We start from the raw sequence: 20416 nt of genomic DNA, 5'->3' as shown, positions 1-20416 counted from the left end.
AATCTTGTAATCCAAAGGAAGTGCAGAGGGCCTATGTTATTGAATCTAGAGCTTAAGACAGAGGTCCTTACATTCTGACTGCTTAATTTGTCTTGAGTCTAGCTCCCAGCCATCAACAAACCAACTGTGGTATCATGAGAGGATAAGTAACAAAAGGAAGCCAGATTTAAATAATACTTCTATATGCACTGAACTCCAATCTTCAATATTAATATTCTATGCATGAACCTCAACAATGTTATCCTTGAAAATATTACTGTAAACACACAGGGCTCCTAATCATGAGATACAGTATTTTTTTAAAAATATTTTTATTTATTTGACAGAGAGAGACACAGCAAGAGAGGGAACACAAACAGGGAGAGTGGGAGAGGGAGAAGGTGGCTTCCCGCTGAGCAGAGAGCCCGATGCCAGGCTTGATTCCAGGACCCTGGGATCATGACCTGAGCCAAAGGCAGAGGCCTAATGACTGAGCCACCCAGGTGCCCAAGATCCAGTATTTAAAGAAAAAAAAAATCCTAGAAGCCCTTGGTCTGGATAACCCATAATATTCTGTCCAGCTTTAATGTTTCCCACTTTTTCTTCATTTACTTTGTAGATCAAAGAATTGACAATTCAAAATGCAGGAAGCATAAATTATTAACACACAACTATAAAACTTTTCATCTTACCTCTGAATAATTCTTAGTAGCAACATTTCGGGATGGCTGCTGTCTTGCAGATTTAAAGGCTATAATGTGAAAGAATAAACATCCACTATGTTATTCTTAAAATAACTGAGAAAAAATTGTACCTATCTTTATCTTCAGACTTTGTAAGCTCAATCTACAAAAATCCATGATAGCCAATTATAAAACATTTATATTTTTTAAAATCTAAAGGGAGGTGGAATTATATGTTTAAATAAATCAATGCCTAACTGCCAGTCTCCTGATTTCATGGCTTATTCAAATAAAATAACAGGTGATGTTCATAAATACACCTACACTAAAAATATTTTATAGGAACTATATGAAGAATAAAATCTGATCATCAAATGGATTAAACTCCAAATATATCAAAGGTAACCCTCCTCATGTCTTCTTTCCCTTACAGTTGGCAGTACCTTTCCCTGGGGCTGGATCAGGAACCATGTGGTTCCAGTAAGAGCTTTCTTATTCTCCTCTACTTTGTTAGCCATATTCAGTCTAAGAAAGAGTCCAGGGGAAATCCTAGAAAACAGCGTTATCTTTTACGCTATGATAAAACTTCTCTTTAAATCCTCACATTTTAGCTTTAAAAACTTAGAAACATGAAGTTTAGCTAACCCTTATATTTCCCAAGATCAAAATCATGATACTACGATTTTATAATAAGAAATACGGGTTTCGTCTCAGTCCCCATTCCTGGCAGAGCTCCTAGTACCCAGAAATTCCTAAGTACTAAGAGCCAGAGAAGTGTCTTTTGTCGTGTTAATGAAGTGACTTTCAAACCAAACCTAAATCTGGGGGCTGGTTGCCAGGGAACCAACATGGAAATCAGGAAATGAAGGCTGGAACTCAGTCCCACCCCAAGATTTCCAAGGAGAGAGGGGGACCGGAGGTTGAATCAATCACCAATAGCCATTGATTTAATCATTTAATGGTCATGAAGCTGCCACAGAAACCCAAAGGAGGGGTTCAGCAAGCTTAGAGGTGGTAAACTAGAATGCTCCCACTTGCCAGGCTGCTGGCCCCCAAACTCTGAGGATACAAATCCTTTGTTTGCAACCTTACCTTTTGTATTTCTTAATCCGGGAATCCGGGTGCTGATTTATATCCTTTGTAATAAACCAGTAAGTTAGTGAATTAACTAGTTCCCTGAGTTCTGTGAGCCGCCCCAGGAAATTAATTAAACCCGAAGAGGAAATTAAGGGAAAAAGACGGATAAAAAGCACAGCTAGATTTCTGATTAGCCTCTGAAGTGGAGGGAGGCAGTCTTGTGGAACTCAGCCCTTACCCTAAGGAATCTGATGCTACATCTGGGTAGACAGTGTCAGAATTGAGTCAATTTGTAGGAAACCCAGCTGATGGCTAAGAATTGCTTAGTGGTGTGAGCCCCCGCATCCCCTCCCTTGCCCCACTCCCACTACAATGAATTGGGTACAGAATATTTAAAACCTAGAATAAATTTCAAACTGCCAATTAGAGTTTTATTTCCTCCTAAGCCTTACCAATTTCTTAATATAAAACAATGTTTTCCCCAAGACAACCCCCAAATTAAACAGGGTAAGAGGAGAAAAAAAGAAAGAGGCCCCGAAAAAGTCAAAAGCTCAGAGAAACCCACAAAGTCCAAAATTCTTGTAGTCTGAAAACTCAGAAATTGTTCTATCTAGCCTAAATTTATGATTTGTTCATTTTTCCTATTCCAGGTTCTATCCTGTCTTGTGATGTCTATCTGAGAGGAGAAATTAAGGGCAAAAGCAAAGTTCTTATCCACTCTACTCAACTACTAGGGCCTTACATCCTAACTCTACTTGAAAGGCTAAAGAGGGCAACTGAATGAAAAAAGTCAGCCATCATGACTCTTTTTTTTTTTTTTAAAGATTTTATTTATTTATTTGATAGAGAGATCACAAGCAGGCAGAGAGGGAGGCAGAGAGAGAGGAGGAAGCAGGCTCCCTGCTGAGCAGAGAGCCCGATGCGGGGCTCGATCCCAGGACTCTGAGATCATGACCTGAGCGGAAGGCAGCGGCTTAATCCACTGAGCCACCCAGGTGCCCCAGCCATCATGACTCTTAAAGAATATTTCTACTCAATAATTATTGACTAATTGAATCCTCAGACTCTCAGATCCTGAAGAGCCCGCCTTAAAAATAAATAAATAAATGGCCCTCCTTTCTTTATATCCCCAACAGATGTCAGTGAGATAAATTAACCTTATCAGAAAAATAAGCACCGAGTTAAGTTAGGAAGGCAATACAGTATGGTGGTTGTAGAGTTAAACTCATTTTGACTGACTAGCTGGGTGACCAGAGCCAAGCTCCTTGGCTTCCTTAAGTCTCAATTTCCCCGCCTATAAAGTGATGTGGGAAATAAAGGCAGAAGAAAAATTACTGAATTTCCATACTACCTACAGCCCACTGGCAAGTCCTTGAAACAGAAGAGTGACATTCCTCTAGGGACTCAACTACCTTGAAGTTGATACTCTGCTCAGGGCAAAGGGTAATCTTAGCCCAACTCCAGGACCCCCTAAGTCTACTTTAACACATAAAAATTCCTTTGGAAACTTGCTTTATCTCTATCCCCAAAATACATGTGGACAATCATCCCTTAAGTACAGGACCCACCCATATATATTTGAAGGGTCTCATGACAGAGTTTTTACTAAACAATAATAAAATTACCTTTCCTAACAATAGTTAACCCCCTCAGGATCCTGGAAACCTTGTTTCCAAAATACCTGGGAGGCTTACGCTATCCCCAACCCCCTCCCAACCTGAAAGTATAAAATGGGCCACTCCTCATGAACTCAGCACAGCTCTTTCTGCCCAAGTCCTGTCCCTGTGCTTTAAAAAAAAAAAAACAAACCATCTCTTTGCACCAAAGATGTCTCAAGAATTTCTTCTTGGCCGTCAGCTTTGAACCCTAATGTCTTTCTTACATCATAAAATAGTGTTAATCAAAATTCATGCAGAAAATCGTTGCAAAGATAAGAAGAGGTGATTAATGGAAGTAGTTCTGCCAAGAGACTAGAAGGAGCAGGTACTCTGATAACGTAGCTAGCGGCCGCCATGACAGTAAACTACATGGAATCACAGAGCCTTCAGAGCCACCACTCACTCGGTCACCACCCTCTGCAGACAAACTTCAAGGGAAAAACTGGGGCTGTCAACTCTTTATTTACAACTGCTGCTGGCTGAAGTGTAATATCTACCGTTTCCAATAAAATTCCAGTACAATAATAAATCTCTACACTCCACAGGGCTTGTTAATAATAGAATCATACTGTTACAGCTCTCTTCATGCCTCCATTTACAACAGGGGTTTGGAAGTTTCTGCTTTTAAAGATTTTTATTTATTTATTTATTTGACAGAGAGAGAGAGAGAGAGATCACAAGTAGGCAGAGAAGCAGGCGTGGGGAAGCAGGCTCCATGATGAGCAGAGAGCCCTATGTGGGGCTCGATCCCAGGACCCTGAGCCACCCAGGCACCACTGCCACTAATACTAATAGCAATCATTTTTTGGATTCTTACTAAATCCTGTGCTAAGTAATGTATACCCATGAGTTCAACTGATACTTGCTATGACTCTGTATACAGAGTCAGTACTATGCTGCCAATTTTACAGCTAAGGATTTGAAGCTTATAGAATAGAAAGAAGCAGTTTACGCCTCCTGGGGCTTAACATGTATATATACTATGCCAAATAGTCCACATGTATTTTCTCATTAATCCTCAAAAAAACCCCAATGGGATAAATGCAATCATCAGCCTACTTAGAGACGAGGACACTGAAGATGAAAAGCCTAAAAGGACACATAGCTAGTAAATTAAGGAGTCAAGTCAAACCAATGGCTGACTTTAGAACCATGTTTTTAACCTTTATGCTATCCAATCTCTAAGTAACTTTTATTCATTCATTCTCAAGCATTTAATGAGCATCTATGCCAGCCAGGCACTATGGACACCATGATGAAGAAGAATGACTCTGACCTCATTCTGCTGATGCTCCCCTGGTTTATGGGCATGGATCCAGCTGGTGAATTGCTGGCCCACTCACACCAGGTCTGACTCCAAAGCTCAGGTTCTTAACCATACCATCTGCTGCAAAAGGCATAACAAATAGATTTTTTTCCTCAACATAATTCAGGAAATCTTAAGTTTCATATTAATTTGGCTTACCTTTTACAAATGAGTATTATTACTTTAAAAAAAAAAGGATTATTTGTGGGGGCACCTGGGTGGCTCAATTGGTTGAGCGACTGCCTTCGGCTCAGGTCATGATCCTGGAGTTTGGGGATCAAGTCCCACACTGCGCTCCCTGCTCAGCAGGGAGTCTGTTTCTCCCTCTGACATCTCTCCTCTCATTCTCTCTCTTTCCCTCTCAAATAAATAAATAAAATCTTAAAAAAAAAAAAAGGATTATTTGTGAACATTTTAAAGCACTGTAACTGGTCTTCTGTCTTCTCTATACAAACAGAAGCTTTCTTCCACATTATCAATGGGTAACAGAGCAGAGCTCAGGAGAGAGTATCTGTTACAAGTCTCACAGGCATAGTAGTTCTGAAAGGAGCCAAGGGTAGAAACTGGAAAAAAAAAATGCTCACAAAAACCCTATGAGATATAAAGTTCTAGATGCATAGGAGGCAGCCACCTGAGTTTTGAAGAAAGAAAATAAAGATAAAAACCTCTGTATTTGTTAATGTGAGCTAGGTTTTCAGACAAACACTGATGCTCAAAGCAACACAAATTGCTTCATCAAACACATAAAAATTTTCTAATGGCACTGAGTTCCTGGTCACATAAAGAATTAACGGGCCAAAACAGAAGAAAAGCTCCAACTCAGAGAGGCAAGCAGAATCCTTTTCTCTGGGGACCTGCTAATCTGGACAAATGTTCACACTGGTTTTGACAGTTCTGTAGGGAGAACTGTCAAGGCCTGATCAAGATTGGTGGGGGGAGGGGACCTGATGCATGTCCTCCCTACCTTAAGCTGGGACCACAATGGTTAAGGAGAGAAGCATATGTAAAAACAGGATTTTGCAAGTACATTATTAGCTGGTTGAACCTCAAGTCACAACTTTAAATGTAGTTTAATGTGGCCTAAGACTTGTGGTGCCTCTAGAAGCCTGGAGAAACAAATATGAATCAACTCTGGGGGAACTTAACTTCATCTCTGATCTCAAATTACTCCTGCTGATCATTTCTTAGGGACAACAGATAACAATACATACAAGGAAACAAGTCATCGTAAATGAGAACAAGCAGAAACAGAAATCAGTAATGGACAATAAAAAGAAGCCAAAGGCATTCAGACACTGGGTTATTAGACACAGAATACAGAACAAATATCTTTACTATGTGTACAAAAAAATTACAGACAGGCTTAAAAACATCTGGAGGGAATTTTTAAAATCACACAGTGTATTTCAAAAGAACTAAGTAGAATTTCTACCCACATCAAATACAACAAAATAAAAACTTCAAAGGACAGTTTGAAGAATAGATGGGCATGGGGGTTGCTCGGCTCAGTCTACAGAACAAGCAACTTCTTATCTTCAGGTCAGGGGTTTGAACCCCATGTTGGGGTCAGAGTTTACTTAAGAAAACAAAAACAAAAACAACAGATGGGTGAATTGGAAGATCAATATAGCGCAGGAAGATAAAGCAAGGGAAAATACAAGAGATTAATAGTCATGGGAGGACAGAGTGATTCTTAGATTTATTTAACTTCTGAAGACTCTGAAGGAAGGAGAAAAAGAGCACAGAGGTATTATCTAAAGTGAAAGGATTTTCTAGGAGCCATGAAAGACACCAATTCATAATTTCATGAAGCCCTATAAAAAAGAATCTCCTATTTAGATTCATCAGTGAAACTTCAGAATACCAAAGACAGCCAGCTGGAAGAAAAAAAAGACTACTTCCAAGGGAAAAAAAAGGCAAGCTTAACCAATAGCTCATTTCTCAACAACAAAACTGAAGTCCAAAGATTCACTCTCAGTGATTAATTCTGCCCACTGGTGCCAAGGAAAGCTTCACATAAAACAGTTAAGCCAGGACAAAAAAAGGCAGTTTGGGTTAAGGTCAAGATGGGTATGCCTTAGTGTCACATGCTAACCAACTTCTGGTGACTTGACTTGGAAGTGTACGCATTATTTTCACTTCGTATTTCTATCTCCCTGTTTCTTTTTTTTTTTTTAAATGAACATTTTATACAGATCTACTGTGTACCAGACTCTACCTTTCACCTTCAGAATAACCTATTATGTAGAGTCTATAAGGAAAATAAACTTTGGAGTCTGAGTGACATAGTCAAAGTCACATGGCTTTTCCATGTTGAACTCTGCCTAGATCATTTCTATGCTGCCTATTTTCCCCCTTCTCTGCTTTTACCTTACTCCTACCAAGAACGGAAGAGTACCTCTTCAGATGCCTTTCCCTAAAAGACAACATGCTTTTGAAATCAATATAAGAATCTCAGGGGCACCTGGGTGGCTCAGTGGGTTAAAGTCTCTGCCTTCCACTCAGGTCAAGCCCCGCATCGGGCTCTCTGCTCAGTAGGGAGCCTGCCTCCCCTCTCTCTCTGCCTGCCTCTCTGCCTACTTGTGATCTCTGTCAAATAAATAAAATCTAAAAACAAAACAAAGAAAGATACAAAAACTCAGCTGGCTCTCCTCAAGGACTAAATAATCAGAGTAAAAACTATTATTTTTTTTCAACTAGGCTTCATGCCCAGTGTGGAGCCCAGCATGGGGCTTGAGTGTAAGAAAACATTTCTTACACTCAAGAAAACAAATGTTTCTCTCTTGATCATTGGTGACATACTGACCAACTGACTCACTTTTCTATCTTCATGATCCCTCTATAAGAAAGGAAATAAACAAATTTGTCTAAAGTAAGGGACTACAGAAAATAATTTTTGGGGCGCCTGGGTGGCTCAGTGGGTTAAGCTGCTGCCTTCGGCTCAGGTCATGATCTCAGGGTCCTGGGATCGAGTCCCACATCGGGATCTCTGCTCAGCGGGGAGCCTGCTTCCCTCTCTCTCTCTGCCTGCCTCTCTGTCTACTTGTGATCTCTCTCTGTCAAATAAATAAATAAAATCTTTAAAAAATAAATAAATAAATAAATAAATAAATAAATAATCAGAGTAAAAACTATTATTTTTTTTTCAACTAGGCTTCATGCCCAGTGTGGAGCCCAGCATGGGGCTTGAGTGTAAGAAAACATTTCTTACACTCAAGAAAACAAATGTTTCTCTCTTGATCATTGGTAACATACTGACCAACTGACTCACTTTTCTATCTTCATGATCCCTCTATAAGAAAGGAAATAAACAAATTTGTCTAAAGTAAGGGACTACAGAAAATAATTTTTAAGGCTCACCCTCTTCAATAGCTCTGATGAATGGCAAAGACCTTTTAAGGAATGATTTATCTCGTAATCCTAATAACACTTTTGACTCTACAACAACGGCAACAGAAATCAATGAGGTTTCCCAATGAGGATTTCCTAGGTCTTCCTATTTGAAATTTATAAATAACTACTAGATAATCATTTGCAATCCGTACTCACCATCTACAATAGACATATTTCTAGATGTTGACATAATCGTCTTTGAACTTCTGCTTCGAGTAGAAGTCTCTAGACCAATGCCTAGTGTTAGAATAATGAGCAGTCACTATACAATTCTATCAGGAATCAAGGTTTAAGACAGTGCCAAATGAAATGTACATAAAGTTACGTCAAAACATAGCTTATATAAAAAGTCAAAGACATATAACAAGAAACACATGGTCTACTCAATTTTCAAAAACTATACTTACACCACATTTGGTTCATACTCTTCCAATCAAAATATAAGGAAACATTTTGTAAACTTAAGGATAATGAAAATGAACTATCACTAGAGGATGAGGATCTCTTTCTCTGGAAATTTTTAACTTTTAAGTACTATTTGACCAGCTTAAAATTCCTATGGATAAATATTTAATAAAAACAACTGAAAATATTCCTAGAAATAAATTTATACAATATACCAGGAAGTCACTGGATGACCAATTTTCTATTATTTGGATTATCCAAGGACAACAGTCCCACGTTAAATATAATTATGGCAATTAATGTTAATGACTGCTTGAAGATATCATATTGTTTTAGGGTAGCTTTCTTTTTGAACATATTTTATGAAGACACTTTATAAAAATGTGGACATTTGTATCTCATGATAGTAACAAAAATAATAATGTTTATGACCTGGAGTTTCTTCCTGCTGCCAATGGTCATTAAGCAGCCATTTTCCTTAGCAGCTCATATTTGCCTATTACTTTATACCTGTGAGAGTACCCAAAAAGTACTGTGTGAGGAATGTAGTGAAGTTCTTAAAAAAAAAGCGTTAAGAGACATTAAATCATTATGTGCACGTGACCATTAAAATTTATTTAAGTAAACATATATGTCAGAACTATATTAAAGACTGACTTTATGCATTATAAAAACAAACTTTTAGGGGCGCCTTGGTGGCTCAGTGGGTTAAAGCCTCTGCCTTCGGCTCAGGTCATGATCTCAGGGTCCTGGGATCGAGCCCCACATCGGGCTCTCTGCTCAGCGGGGAGCCTGCTTCTCCCTCTCTCTCTCTGTGCGCCTGCCTCTCTGCCTACTTGTGATTTCTGTCTATCAAATAAATAAATAAAATCTTTAAAAACAAAAACAAAACAAAACAAAAAAACCCAAACTTTTAGAAGATTGCATAACTTAATTCTGACGACAAGAATACAATCACGTGCGTCCCATTCAATTGCCAAGTGTGAATGCGTGGGCAAGCCAGTACTCAGTGCTGACCTCTTCCTCTCTGAGACCCTCCTCTCAAGACTGAATTCTGCCCTCTTCCTCCTCGTCGGCCTCTTCCTCGGCCTCTTCCTCTATTGGCTGCTGCTGCGATGTCCTCATCAGAGTCATCAGCCATCTGTTCTGCCAAATCTATACTCATAAGGTCCTCAGCACTAAAGGCGGAAGCAGCATCCTCAGACTGAGATCTGAGGGCTCTGGCCCTTGTCATAGCCTGAGAGGGAAAGAGGAGAAAATACACATTAGTAGAAAATGCAGCATCCTAAGTCATTAATCTGGTTACTCAGATAACATTTAATATTGTCAAACTATCTGCACTATTATTTCTCACTAATCATGCTATAAAAATGCCAAGCAGGAGAAACTCTCCTTCCCCATCTATCAAATTCAATTCCTACGATTTGTCAGATCAGTGTGCCATACTTATTTGTAAAATGAGACCTTTTGAAAAGGTGTACTGAGAATGTAAAATTTCACAGAATCAAAACTTTTAGAACTGGTTAGAATATTGGCAATTGCCCCTAATTCAACATCACCATTTGTAAGAGACTGTCATCACCTGAGCTACTCTGTACAACGGGCTCTTAATAAATAACAAGAAAAATTCTTACAAAAAATGGCTGTTATCTCTAGGTGACAAAATTTTACAGTGCTCTTGTTTTCTTCTTAATTCACAAATCATAAATTCTCTACAATATAGATTTTCAAAATATTACTTTGGAATCAGAAAATTATGAGCAATAATCTCTCACAAAAATTAAGTAGAATTAAGAATAAAAATGTAAAAAAAGAGGGGATCCTGGGTGGCTCAGTTGGTTAAACGTCCGACTCTCGATTTCAGCTCAGGTCGTGATCTCAGGGTAGTGAGATCAAGCCCCGCACCAGGCTCTGCACTCAGTTTGGAGTTTGCTTGTCCCTTTCTTTCTGCTCCTTCCCGCAACCTCGCACTCTCAGATAAGTAACTATATAAAATCTTAAAAAAAAAAAAAAAAAAAAGGCAAGATAAAAAAAATTAAGTAGAATATAACAACTGAAGGCCTGGAAAAGAATAAAAGCTTAAGACCAAGAATATGCCACAAATTTTAATTTGATAAGAAACTGCCCAGAAAAGACAAGTTTGAGATTTAATGAAATATTTTAACTCTGAAATGAGTACAGATTTTCTGATTAAAAATAAAATAAAGGTAATGTTTCCCTGAGGTTCTCCCTTAAACCAATCAAAATGTTGTGAGAATAGAAATGAGACATAATACATTCTCAATAAAATCAGAAAATAGCTCCAACTTCAAAATACAAAATCTCTGAGGAGTTAACGAATATAATGAAGACTGACCTAAGGAACAAGGTAGAGAAGAGTCTTAGGCAGTATAAAGGTCTCTAAAATTGATCTATATATTCTAAGGGACCATAACTATAGTCTCTCTTGCTTGAATAAAAAATTCTGGGTCTAAGAACAGGTGCGGAGAGTATTTCTGAGCTCTCTGTGGTACCATGAAGTGAAGAGAGGCAGGGCTAAATCAGGAGATGAGAACAAAACACGTAGGGTAGAAGTAGGAGGGAAGCGGGAGGTGGGAGATAATCCAGCTGCATGATGATGATCTCAGCTTAAAGGAAATAACAGCTAAATCATGGCAGAAAGGGCTGTATGGCATTACTGTGTAAAAAGAAAAAAACTTCAGGGAACAACAAAAAATACAAAGAAAAAAATGGCAGAAAAAGATTTCAACTCATTTTTCTTGTCCCAGATGAAGGATGGTCAATCCTCATTATTCCCAGATTCTATAATTGTAAATCACCTACTTGCTAAAACTTATTTGTAACCCCCAGAACAATATTCCTGATACTTTTACAGTCATCTGTGGACCTGTGCAGAGTGGGGAAAATTCTGAGTCTCCTGACACACATGTTCCCAGATGAAGAACACTGGACACTCAGTCTTGTTGTTTCAGCTGACACTTTAAACAAGGATTCTGTGGCATATTTAGTGTCAAGGTTTTCACATTTCTGGGCTTTTGGTTGGTGATTCAGTGTCGCTGAAGTGCTGTCTAGTACTCTCAAGTGCAAGAAGGCTGTGATGCGCCTTACAAATGAAATACATGTGTGAGATAAGCTTCATTCAGGTATGATTACAGGGTTGCTGGCTCTAAGTTCAATATTAATGACTCAACAATATACATTAAAACAGAAAGAAACAAGAAAAAGGTTATGTACTGATCAGCGGATAAAAACGCTGTAACCAGTAGTTGGCAGGAACCCACTCCTCTATTTCCCCTAGGAGCAATATGGGTTAGTGTTCACGAGGTTAGTGTTTGCAGTAACACAGAACATAAAAAAAAACAAAAAACAAGAACCAGCTTTACTTTTTTAAAACTACATTTAAAGAGAAAAAGGAGACCTAAATTATATGATTAATAAGATAGATCTAACTGATGTATGTTGAACTCTCTATTCTGAAAATATAGACTTCTTTCCAAGACCTCATGAAACGTTTCATGTATCATGGGGTACTAACAAAAATATCAACTAAGTTCTAAATAGTAAGGGTATTTATATAGTCTAATTGCCATGAATCAAATAAGAAATTAATGATAATAAAACAAAAACACCTGCCTCCGAATCACAAAAATAAAATTGAGAACTCCGGAAAATAATAAAATACTAGAAAATCTAGAAAACAATAAAAATACTGTAGACTGGAATATATGAAATAAAGCAGTGTTTATAAAGAAAGCCTACAGCCTATTAAAAAAGAATGAATGAAAATAAATAGCTTTGATATTCAAAAGTTAGGACAAATAAAGCCCATCCAAAGGAAATTATGAGAAATTAATAAAGATACAATCATAAATAAACAAATCTTAACTAAAAATCCATTCAAATTAATAAATTTAAGAAGTGATCCTCTGGTACAAAGCCACATTGATAAAAATCACTAACTTAATAAAAAGGGAAAGAAAGACAAATCTACACCATTAAAAATCAGAATCGAGGGGAAAAAAGATTGAGGGAAAATTAAAAGAATCTTGACAAAAACTCTTCAATCTAAGTAATTTGGATAATAAATGACCCAAACATATCCAACAACAGACACACAGTTTCAACAGACTAATAATAATAATATCAAAGAATATGTAAGAAAATTGTTAAAGGAACACCACCCCCGGAAAAGGAACCACAACCAGCAAGTTTCACAGGTATTCTATCAAATCTTCAAAGAACAGATAATGCCACTGCTATTTCCATAGTACCAGAGCATAAAGAAAGCAAGCTCCCAATTTCTTTGTACAAAGCCAGCATAACACGGTACTGAAAAACTGACAAAAGGCTGCAGGCCCAAAAAGATGATTACAGTATCTTACTTATGAATATTAAAGCAAAGGGAATACAGGAACATATGGAAAAACCAGGATACCTGTTACCAGAAGGTTCACAAAGTGGTAACAAGAATGGGGCACTAATAGAGTATGTTTTAATATAACTCACCAAATAGAAAGGAGGAGGAAAAAATCCCACACGCTTATCTCCACAGATGTCAAAAAGGCCCTTACTTCATCACCCATTCTGGATGTGAACAAACCCCAAAATCCTTCTTTTACACAACAAATACCCTAAAATATGCTACCTTTCCCCCCCACAGAGTCCATGCACTTTCCTGTGAGTGTTCTTACAGAGAGACCACTGTCCTCGGCACAAAACCCAAACCCAACAAAAATTTCTGGGCAAAGAACATGACCAGGTGTTTCATGTAAATATAAATGGTTTAGAAACATAAAAATCGCTGAGTCACTAGTAACAAAAGTAGCAGGGGTTAAAACAATAGTAAGAAACAATTTCCTCACCCTCTGGATTTTTTTTTTTAATTTATTCATTTTACAGACAGAGATCACAAGTAGGCAGAGAGAGAGAGAGAGAGAGAGAGGGGAAAGCAGGCTTCCCTCTGGGCAGAGAGCCCGATGTAGGGCTCGATCACAGCACCCTGGGATCATGACCCGAGCGGAAGGCAGAGGCTTTAACCCACTGAGCCACCCAGGTGCCCCCACCCTCTGGATTTATAAAGATCAAAAGATGTCATGATACATCACGATGACAAGGATGTGGGGAAACAAGCACTCCCAAATACTGGGTAGAATGCAAACTGGGTGTCACATCTCCGGAGGGATATGGCAGTATCTAACAAAACTGTAAGATGCCTGTGTCCTTCTGTGATTATTTTTTGGAATGGATTACCCATCCTCATTTCCAAATTTTATTAAAAATTTCTAAATTTTTACCTTTCCTTTGTCTAAATACCATACCTTCATTTTATCATTTAACATTACATTCAAATATTTTAACTCCACTTTTCTGTGCAACAGATTCTGGAGTTTACGGATAAATATTAAGTATGTTACCTCCAAGAATTAGCAGTGGAATTCTAATTGACCTCAGGAGTGTAGGTTCAGAGCCACTGTAAATGCAGATCTAGAGCCACTGGTAGGACAATGATTCCATATGCTTTTTTGTGAGATTCGAAAACTCCTATCCTGGTAGTACACCTCTGTTTTGTTTTGTTTTAATTGTGACAAAATATACATATCATAAAATTGAGCACCTTAACCATTCTGAAGTGTACAGTTCAGCGGCATTAAGCACATTCACCCTGTTGTGCAACATCACCATCATCCCCCTCACGACCTTTCTCGTCATTTCAAACTGAAATGGACACTCCATACCTGTTAAAAAATAACTTCCTGTTCCTTAACCCCTCCCTTCCCCTCATTACCACTATTCTATATTTTGTTCATACGACTGACTACTCTAAGGATCTCATTTAAGTGGAATCATATAATACTCATCCATGCACTTGTCTTACTTCGCTCAGCATGTTTCCAAGGTCTGTCCATATTGTAGCGTTATCGGAACTTCATTCCTCTTAAGGCTAAGCAAAAGTCCATCATCGCACATATACACCACCTTCTGTATATCTGCACACCTTTTGATGGCCATTTTAATTGCTATCACCTTTTGGTTATTGTGAATGCTATGCACATGGGTGTACAAACATCTGGTCCTTGCTTTCAATTCCTTCAGGTAAATACTTACAAGTGTAACTGCTAGGTCACATAATTCTCTTTTTAATTTATGGAGGAATCATCCTACTATTTTCCACAGATTCTTTTATTATTCCCACCAGCAATGCACGAGGCTTGCAATTTCTCCATATTCTTGGCAACACTATTTTCTTTTTTTGTAATAGTCATCTTAATAAACGTGAAGCGTCTGGTTTAGATTTCCATTTCACTAGTGACGCTGAGCATCCTCTCATATGCGTATTGGTCACCTCTTTATTGTCTCTGCAGAAATGTCTGTTCAAGTCCATCATCCACTTTTTGCTGTGACTGAGTTTTAGGAATTTTTTTAATGTTCTAAATATTAATCATTTACCAAATACATGATTTGCAAGTATTTTCTCCCATTCCTGGGTGTGCCTTTTCGCTTCGTTGACAGTGCTTGGTATTACAGTTTGAAAGAGGGTATCAACCCTGCCTCAAATTCAGGTAGAACACACGAAACCAGAGGGTGGGTAAACTATGGACTATGAGTCAGACGAAGAACAGATTTCACATTTTTAAAGGACTGTTTAAAAACAAAAACAAGGGGCGCCTGGGTGGCTCAGTGGGTTAAGCCTCTGCCTTCGGCTCAGGTCATGATCCCAGGGTCCTGGGATCGAGCCCTGCATCGGGCTCTCTGCTCAGCAGGAAGCCTGCTTCCCTTCCTCTCTCTCTCTGCCTGCCTCTCTGCCTACTTGTGATCTCTCTCTGTCAAATAAATAAAATCTTAAAAAACAAAAACAAAAAAACAAAAAAAACAAAAACAAAAACAAAAAAACAACAAAGAAAAAACAACCAACCATATACACAGACAAGAATACGTGACAAAGACCACATATGGCCTGCAAAGCCCCAAATATTTACTGCTTGGCCTTTTATTTAAACGTGACCTTACAGTTAAAGAAATTACTTAGAGCTTTTCAGTGTGGAACAAGAGGCTTTAAAGCCTCTTGGAAGGACTAATGCTTTTGTCTGTTTGTTTAAATAATTTAAACCCAGTACTAGGATTCATGTTCTGAGCTAAATGATTCTACATGGCTTGGAGTTATAGATTGGGAAAGTCTCAAATTCCATTACAAGTCCTAAATAGTATGCTAAGAATAAAGACCATTTATAACATCCTATGGCAAGCTGACAAATTACCTAGGAAACCCCGATTACCTACTAACGTCTTAAAATGTAGCTGAAAAATCTAAACCTAAAAGTGCTTTTTTTCTGAAAAACTCCCAAATGCAGTTTGTCATGTCCTCTACTACCTTCCTTTTATAAAATATTCACCAAATTCTTTAAAAGACTAATGAAAAACAGCTTAGGGACTCCAAACACAAAGGCCATGCAAAGAAATATTTCTGTAATTTATTAAATTGAAATGGTGAGTTAAGTTTAAATGATCCAAGGACCAGGAGTCATTTCTTTCTTCTAGTATTCATTCTTGCTATTTGGCAAACTCTTTTCTACTTGAAGGATGCTTGGTAAGACGAATACAAACATAAATGTGGTAAGGGATCCCTAATCTCTAGCTTCCTCCTCTTAGCTCCCCCAAACCATCTTGTAAATGGTACAGCAGTTGCATCTACACTTCTGAGGGACAGTAATTTTTGATGTTCTGCATATCAAAAACTGTCAGAAATTTCACATTTTTAGCCACTCATTGGCTATGCATTGTATGAATGTTGTTATAATATAAAGTTCTGATAGGAGGACATGGTATAGTAGAAAAGCCTAGACTTGAAGGTAGAAATAGGTTCCAACTCCACCCCAACGCGTAACCTTTACTGTGCTCTCAGTGTCATTCGTAAGATGGAAACTGAAATTGTGCACATGACACATCTAGAAAAAATTCAATAAATGAAAATTTAATGAATACCATTTGCCCTTTCCCCTTTAAAACAGTAATGAGTAAAACCAAGTAGGTAATGTGTTCTGCTTTTTCCATGACATCGATGTAGGGGAATGAGTCTGACATCGGGAATGCGGAGTGTGAAATTCTGTGGATGGTGAGAGCTCTTAGTTCTATAATCAAGTACTGAAGGCTATTAATGAAAGGGAGGAAGGAGCTAGGAAGAAAACTGTAGTCAATACTGGCACTACTGTTAGTAATGTTAGTTAATGTTGCAAAATTCCCCATATTACATGATGAAAACAGTGTAAATTGTACAAAGGGAAGAAACCTGGCACAAAACTAGACACTAAGATGATCCTCCCATATCCTCTCTAAAGAAGGTTATTAACTGAGTTAATTTCTAAGTATTCTAACGAACTGGGACATAATTATTTGGGGGGGGTGACTTCCCCACAGTAAGTACATGGCACCTAACTTTTGTAATAAGACAGAGAAAAGAAAAAAAATAATACCCAAAATGCCATTCCTAATCCTTAACATTCCAGATAAGGTGCATTATTGGATCAGGCTAAAATCCTAAATAGTCTGTATGGTATCATGGATGATGAAGTAAATCACATACAGATTTGGCAATTTTACTTAAAAAAGAAAGAAAAAAGTCTGTCTCATGGCCTTTAGAGATGGTACTGAAGAATTATTTGGTACGTGATTTTTCCTCTGTCAGGATCTAAAACTGCCTCACATTAAAGGCTGTGGTATTACCTGGTGGTCATCAGTAGATAAACCACTGAACAGATTCCTTTGGAAGAGAGTTCAGAGGAAAAAGGAGTAAACTGAGAGTCCCATTCTCTGTAGGCAGGGTTCTTTTCTGTTTTAGTGTCCCAGGTATTGACTTTTACCTAAAAAGCATGTTTAAAATAAAGTAAAAAATATTTAAAGGGTGGTGATCCAGGGGGAGGGAGGAGAAGGGTGTCTTACTCTTTTTTGCTTGCAGCAGAGAAAAGAGTGAAGGTTATAAAAGTTAATTTGAGGGATGTGTCAAGTGCTTTGGCTCTTTGTAATTCACCACGTGTCAGGGGCAGTTCTGAAATACTTAGGAAAATGACAATGGACTAGCAGGACTGCTGTATTAACTCAGCAAGGGTGACTCTTTAGGTTATGCTAGGGTTTAGCATTTTCTTTCTATATATGTCTGCCTCACCTACTAAACCAAGAGTCTCTAGTGGACACGAACCACATGTTTTTCATATCTGTATTGCTAATGCCAAGTAGAACTGCTAGGCTATAACAGATACAAATGAAAGCAGTGAAGACAAAAATCCCAACAGTAAATTAGTTATGAGATAACCTTTAAATAGTAGATAGCAATCATAAAATACTAAGGATAATCAGAAAATAGAAAAATGCATTTCAACCATGAATTCACCAAGCGCCAGACAGAGGCCTGAAGGTTCAGCAAAAATGGTGGCTAGCCAGAAGTTCCTAAACTGGGCTCGTGTCATGATCCTGGAGTCCCGGGATCGGTTCTTGCATTGGGCTCCCTGCTCAACAAAGAGTCTGCTTCTCCCTCTGACCCTTACTTTTCTTTTCTTTTTTTTTTTTTTTTAAGATTTTATTTATTTATTAGACAGACAGAGATCACAAGTAGGCAGAGAGGCAGGCAGAGAGAGAGGAGAAGCAGTCTCCCTGCTAAGCAGAGAGCTCAATGTGGGGCTTGATCCCAGGAACTTGAGATCATGACCTGAGCCAAAGGCAAAGGCTTTAACCCACTGAGCCACCCAGGTGCCTCTGACCCTTCCTTTTCTCATGCTCTCTCTCTCTCATTCTCTCTCTCTCTCAAATAAATTTAAAAAAAAAAAAAACAAAAAAAACTAAAAAAAAAACTAAAAAAAAAAAAAAAGTTCCCAAACTGTAGAGAAGTTGAGAAAGACCAGCATTGATGGTGATCAAGCTCACTACAACAATTTTGAAAGCCCAGTGGATGCTGTATATTTATCTATGGTAATATTGCTAGCAAAACACATGTTTCTTCCTTTTTGCCCAAAATAGTATCAGTTTAGTAGGGCAAGATTTCCTCTTATGCTAGTAAGATGCTCTGAAAGCAATTATGTATTATTTTGATTGCTAAGGACTCTTGTCATTTGTGCTCATCCTCCCTGCCCCCCGAAAACACATAATTAAGTACATTTTAGACAAGAGCAAAAGGACAGAATGGGAATATTGGGAAGCTGAATACTGGTAGGCTACACTGGTATAAATCACAGGAAGCTATCCTCAGCCAATCCCTGCTCAGGCCTATCTACAAAGCAAGGTCCCATGGACTATTCTACATAAATCTACTAGTCACTCTAGCTTAACAAACCAACACAGAAGGACAGTAATTTATATAAGAAATTACCTCTCGAACTTCATCTTCTTCATTAGTGTCTTCTTGTCTGCTTTCTCTGAAACGGCGTACCTGTGTTAAAACAGTAAATCAAAAATGTTGTTTAGTCCTATCATGGAAATATAAAACAACAGGCTATGACTGATTAAGAAATGCTTTCCGGGGCGCCTGGGTGGCTCAGTGGGTTAAGCCGCTGCCTTTGGCTCAGGTCATGATCCCAGGTCCTGGGTTCGAGCCCCACATCGGGCTTTCTGCTCAGCAGGGAGCCTGCTTCCTCCTCTCTCTCTCTGCCTGCTTCTCTGCCTACTTGTGATCTCTCTCTGTCAAATAAATAAATAAAATCTTAAAAAAAAAAAAAAAGAAATGCTTTCCATCAGACCTAAAAACGGGAATTTTTTGTTTCAAATTTTCATTTAAATTCTAGCTAGTTAACATATAGTATAATCTTGGTCTCAGAAAAATTTAGTGATTCATCACTTACATATAATACCGAGAGTTCTCATCATAGCAAGCGTCCTCCTTAATTCCCATCAACATCTAGCCCAATCCCCAACCACCTCCCCATCATGCTTCAGTTTGTTCTCTATAGTTCAGAGTCTCTTATGGCTTGCTTCCCTCTTTTTTTTTTCTTCCCATATGCTCATCTGTTTCTGTTTAATTCCATGCATGAAATCAACAGTATTTGTCTTTCTCTAACTTGTTTTGCTTAGTATAATATATACTCTAGCTCCAACCATGTTGTTGTGAATGATAAGATTTCATTCTCAGGGTCATGAGATAGAGCCCACATAGGGCTCTGCACTCAGTGGGGAATCTGCTGGAGATTCTCTTTCTCCCTTTCTCTGCCTCTCCCCGACTCCTATGTGCATGAAAATAAATAAACCTTTAAAAAAATAGTATCTGAAGTGGGCGGGCCTCTGAAAATCATTTTATCAAGTCAACTGGTTTACTGTTTGCTGATAATGGTCCTGGAGCCAAAAGGGAAACTAGAAAGATTCTTTTTTTAAAAATTCCTGCCCTACAGGCTCTTATAGTAATGTATTTAGGGAAAAGTTCTATTTGTTTAATAATATACGTAGCACCTCTTTGCTGAGCAAACACTACTGTACAAACACTTTACTGCCAAACACTACTGTAGGAACTGAAAATCCAACAATGAACAAAATAGTTACAAATTCTGCCCCCATGGAGTTTAGGTTTGTGTGTCTGTCTGCCTATGCAGCCAATAAACAAAAATCAATTGTGTTTTAGATGGCGGGTCAGACTGAGTTAATTTACAGCTAGACTAAGAAAGCGCTGTCATCTCTGGGGAACCCTTTATTTACTGATGTTTGTTTCTGATGGTTTTCAACCTGCATAACCAGTTAGAAGCATGGTTTGATTATGAGACCAGAAGGGCGTAAAAAGATCCCCTGGGAATTTCCTCACAAATCTTGGTGTGTTCAATCCAGGGATACCTGTGTGCAAATGAGGACATGAGAGCTTATGCCTGGCTTCTTACAGGTCTCTAATGCCTGCCCATACTTTTTTTCTTGACGCGTCATATCTTTTGCCTTTAAATGAAAATCTCAGT

General features: G+C 38.3%; 1 protein-coding gene across 6 annotated transcripts in view; it reads right to left on the bottom strand.

Annotated features, from left to right (window-relative positions):
- MRE11 (MRE11 homolog, double strand break repair nuclease) overlaps window positions 1-20416 on the bottom strand; it is an 83124-nt gene that overhangs the window by 20114 nt on the left and 42594 nt on the right. For all 6 annotated transcript variants that reach the window (XM_047690892.1, XM_047690888.1, XM_047690891.1 and 3 more), the window contains 4 exons: window positions 18856-18915; window positions 9519-9738; window positions 8253-8333; window positions 672-730 (listed from right to left, as the gene is read on the bottom strand). In XM_047690892.1, coding sequence (XP_047546848.1) covers window positions 672-730; window positions 8253-8333; window positions 9519-9738; window positions 18856-18915 — 420 coding nt within the window. The remainder of the gene's footprint in view (window positions 1-671; window positions 731-8252; window positions 8334-9518; window positions 9739-18855; window positions 18916-20416) is intronic.

The sequence above is a fragment of the Lutra lutra genome, chromosome 10 (assembly GCF_902655055.1).
Source record: "Lutra lutra chromosome 10, mLutLut1.2, whole genome shotgun sequence".
NCBI classification, from domain to species: domain Eukaryota; kingdom Metazoa; phylum Chordata; class Mammalia; order Carnivora; family Mustelidae; genus Lutra; species Lutra lutra.
This window is presented reverse-complemented; position numbering and strand designations above follow the sequence as displayed.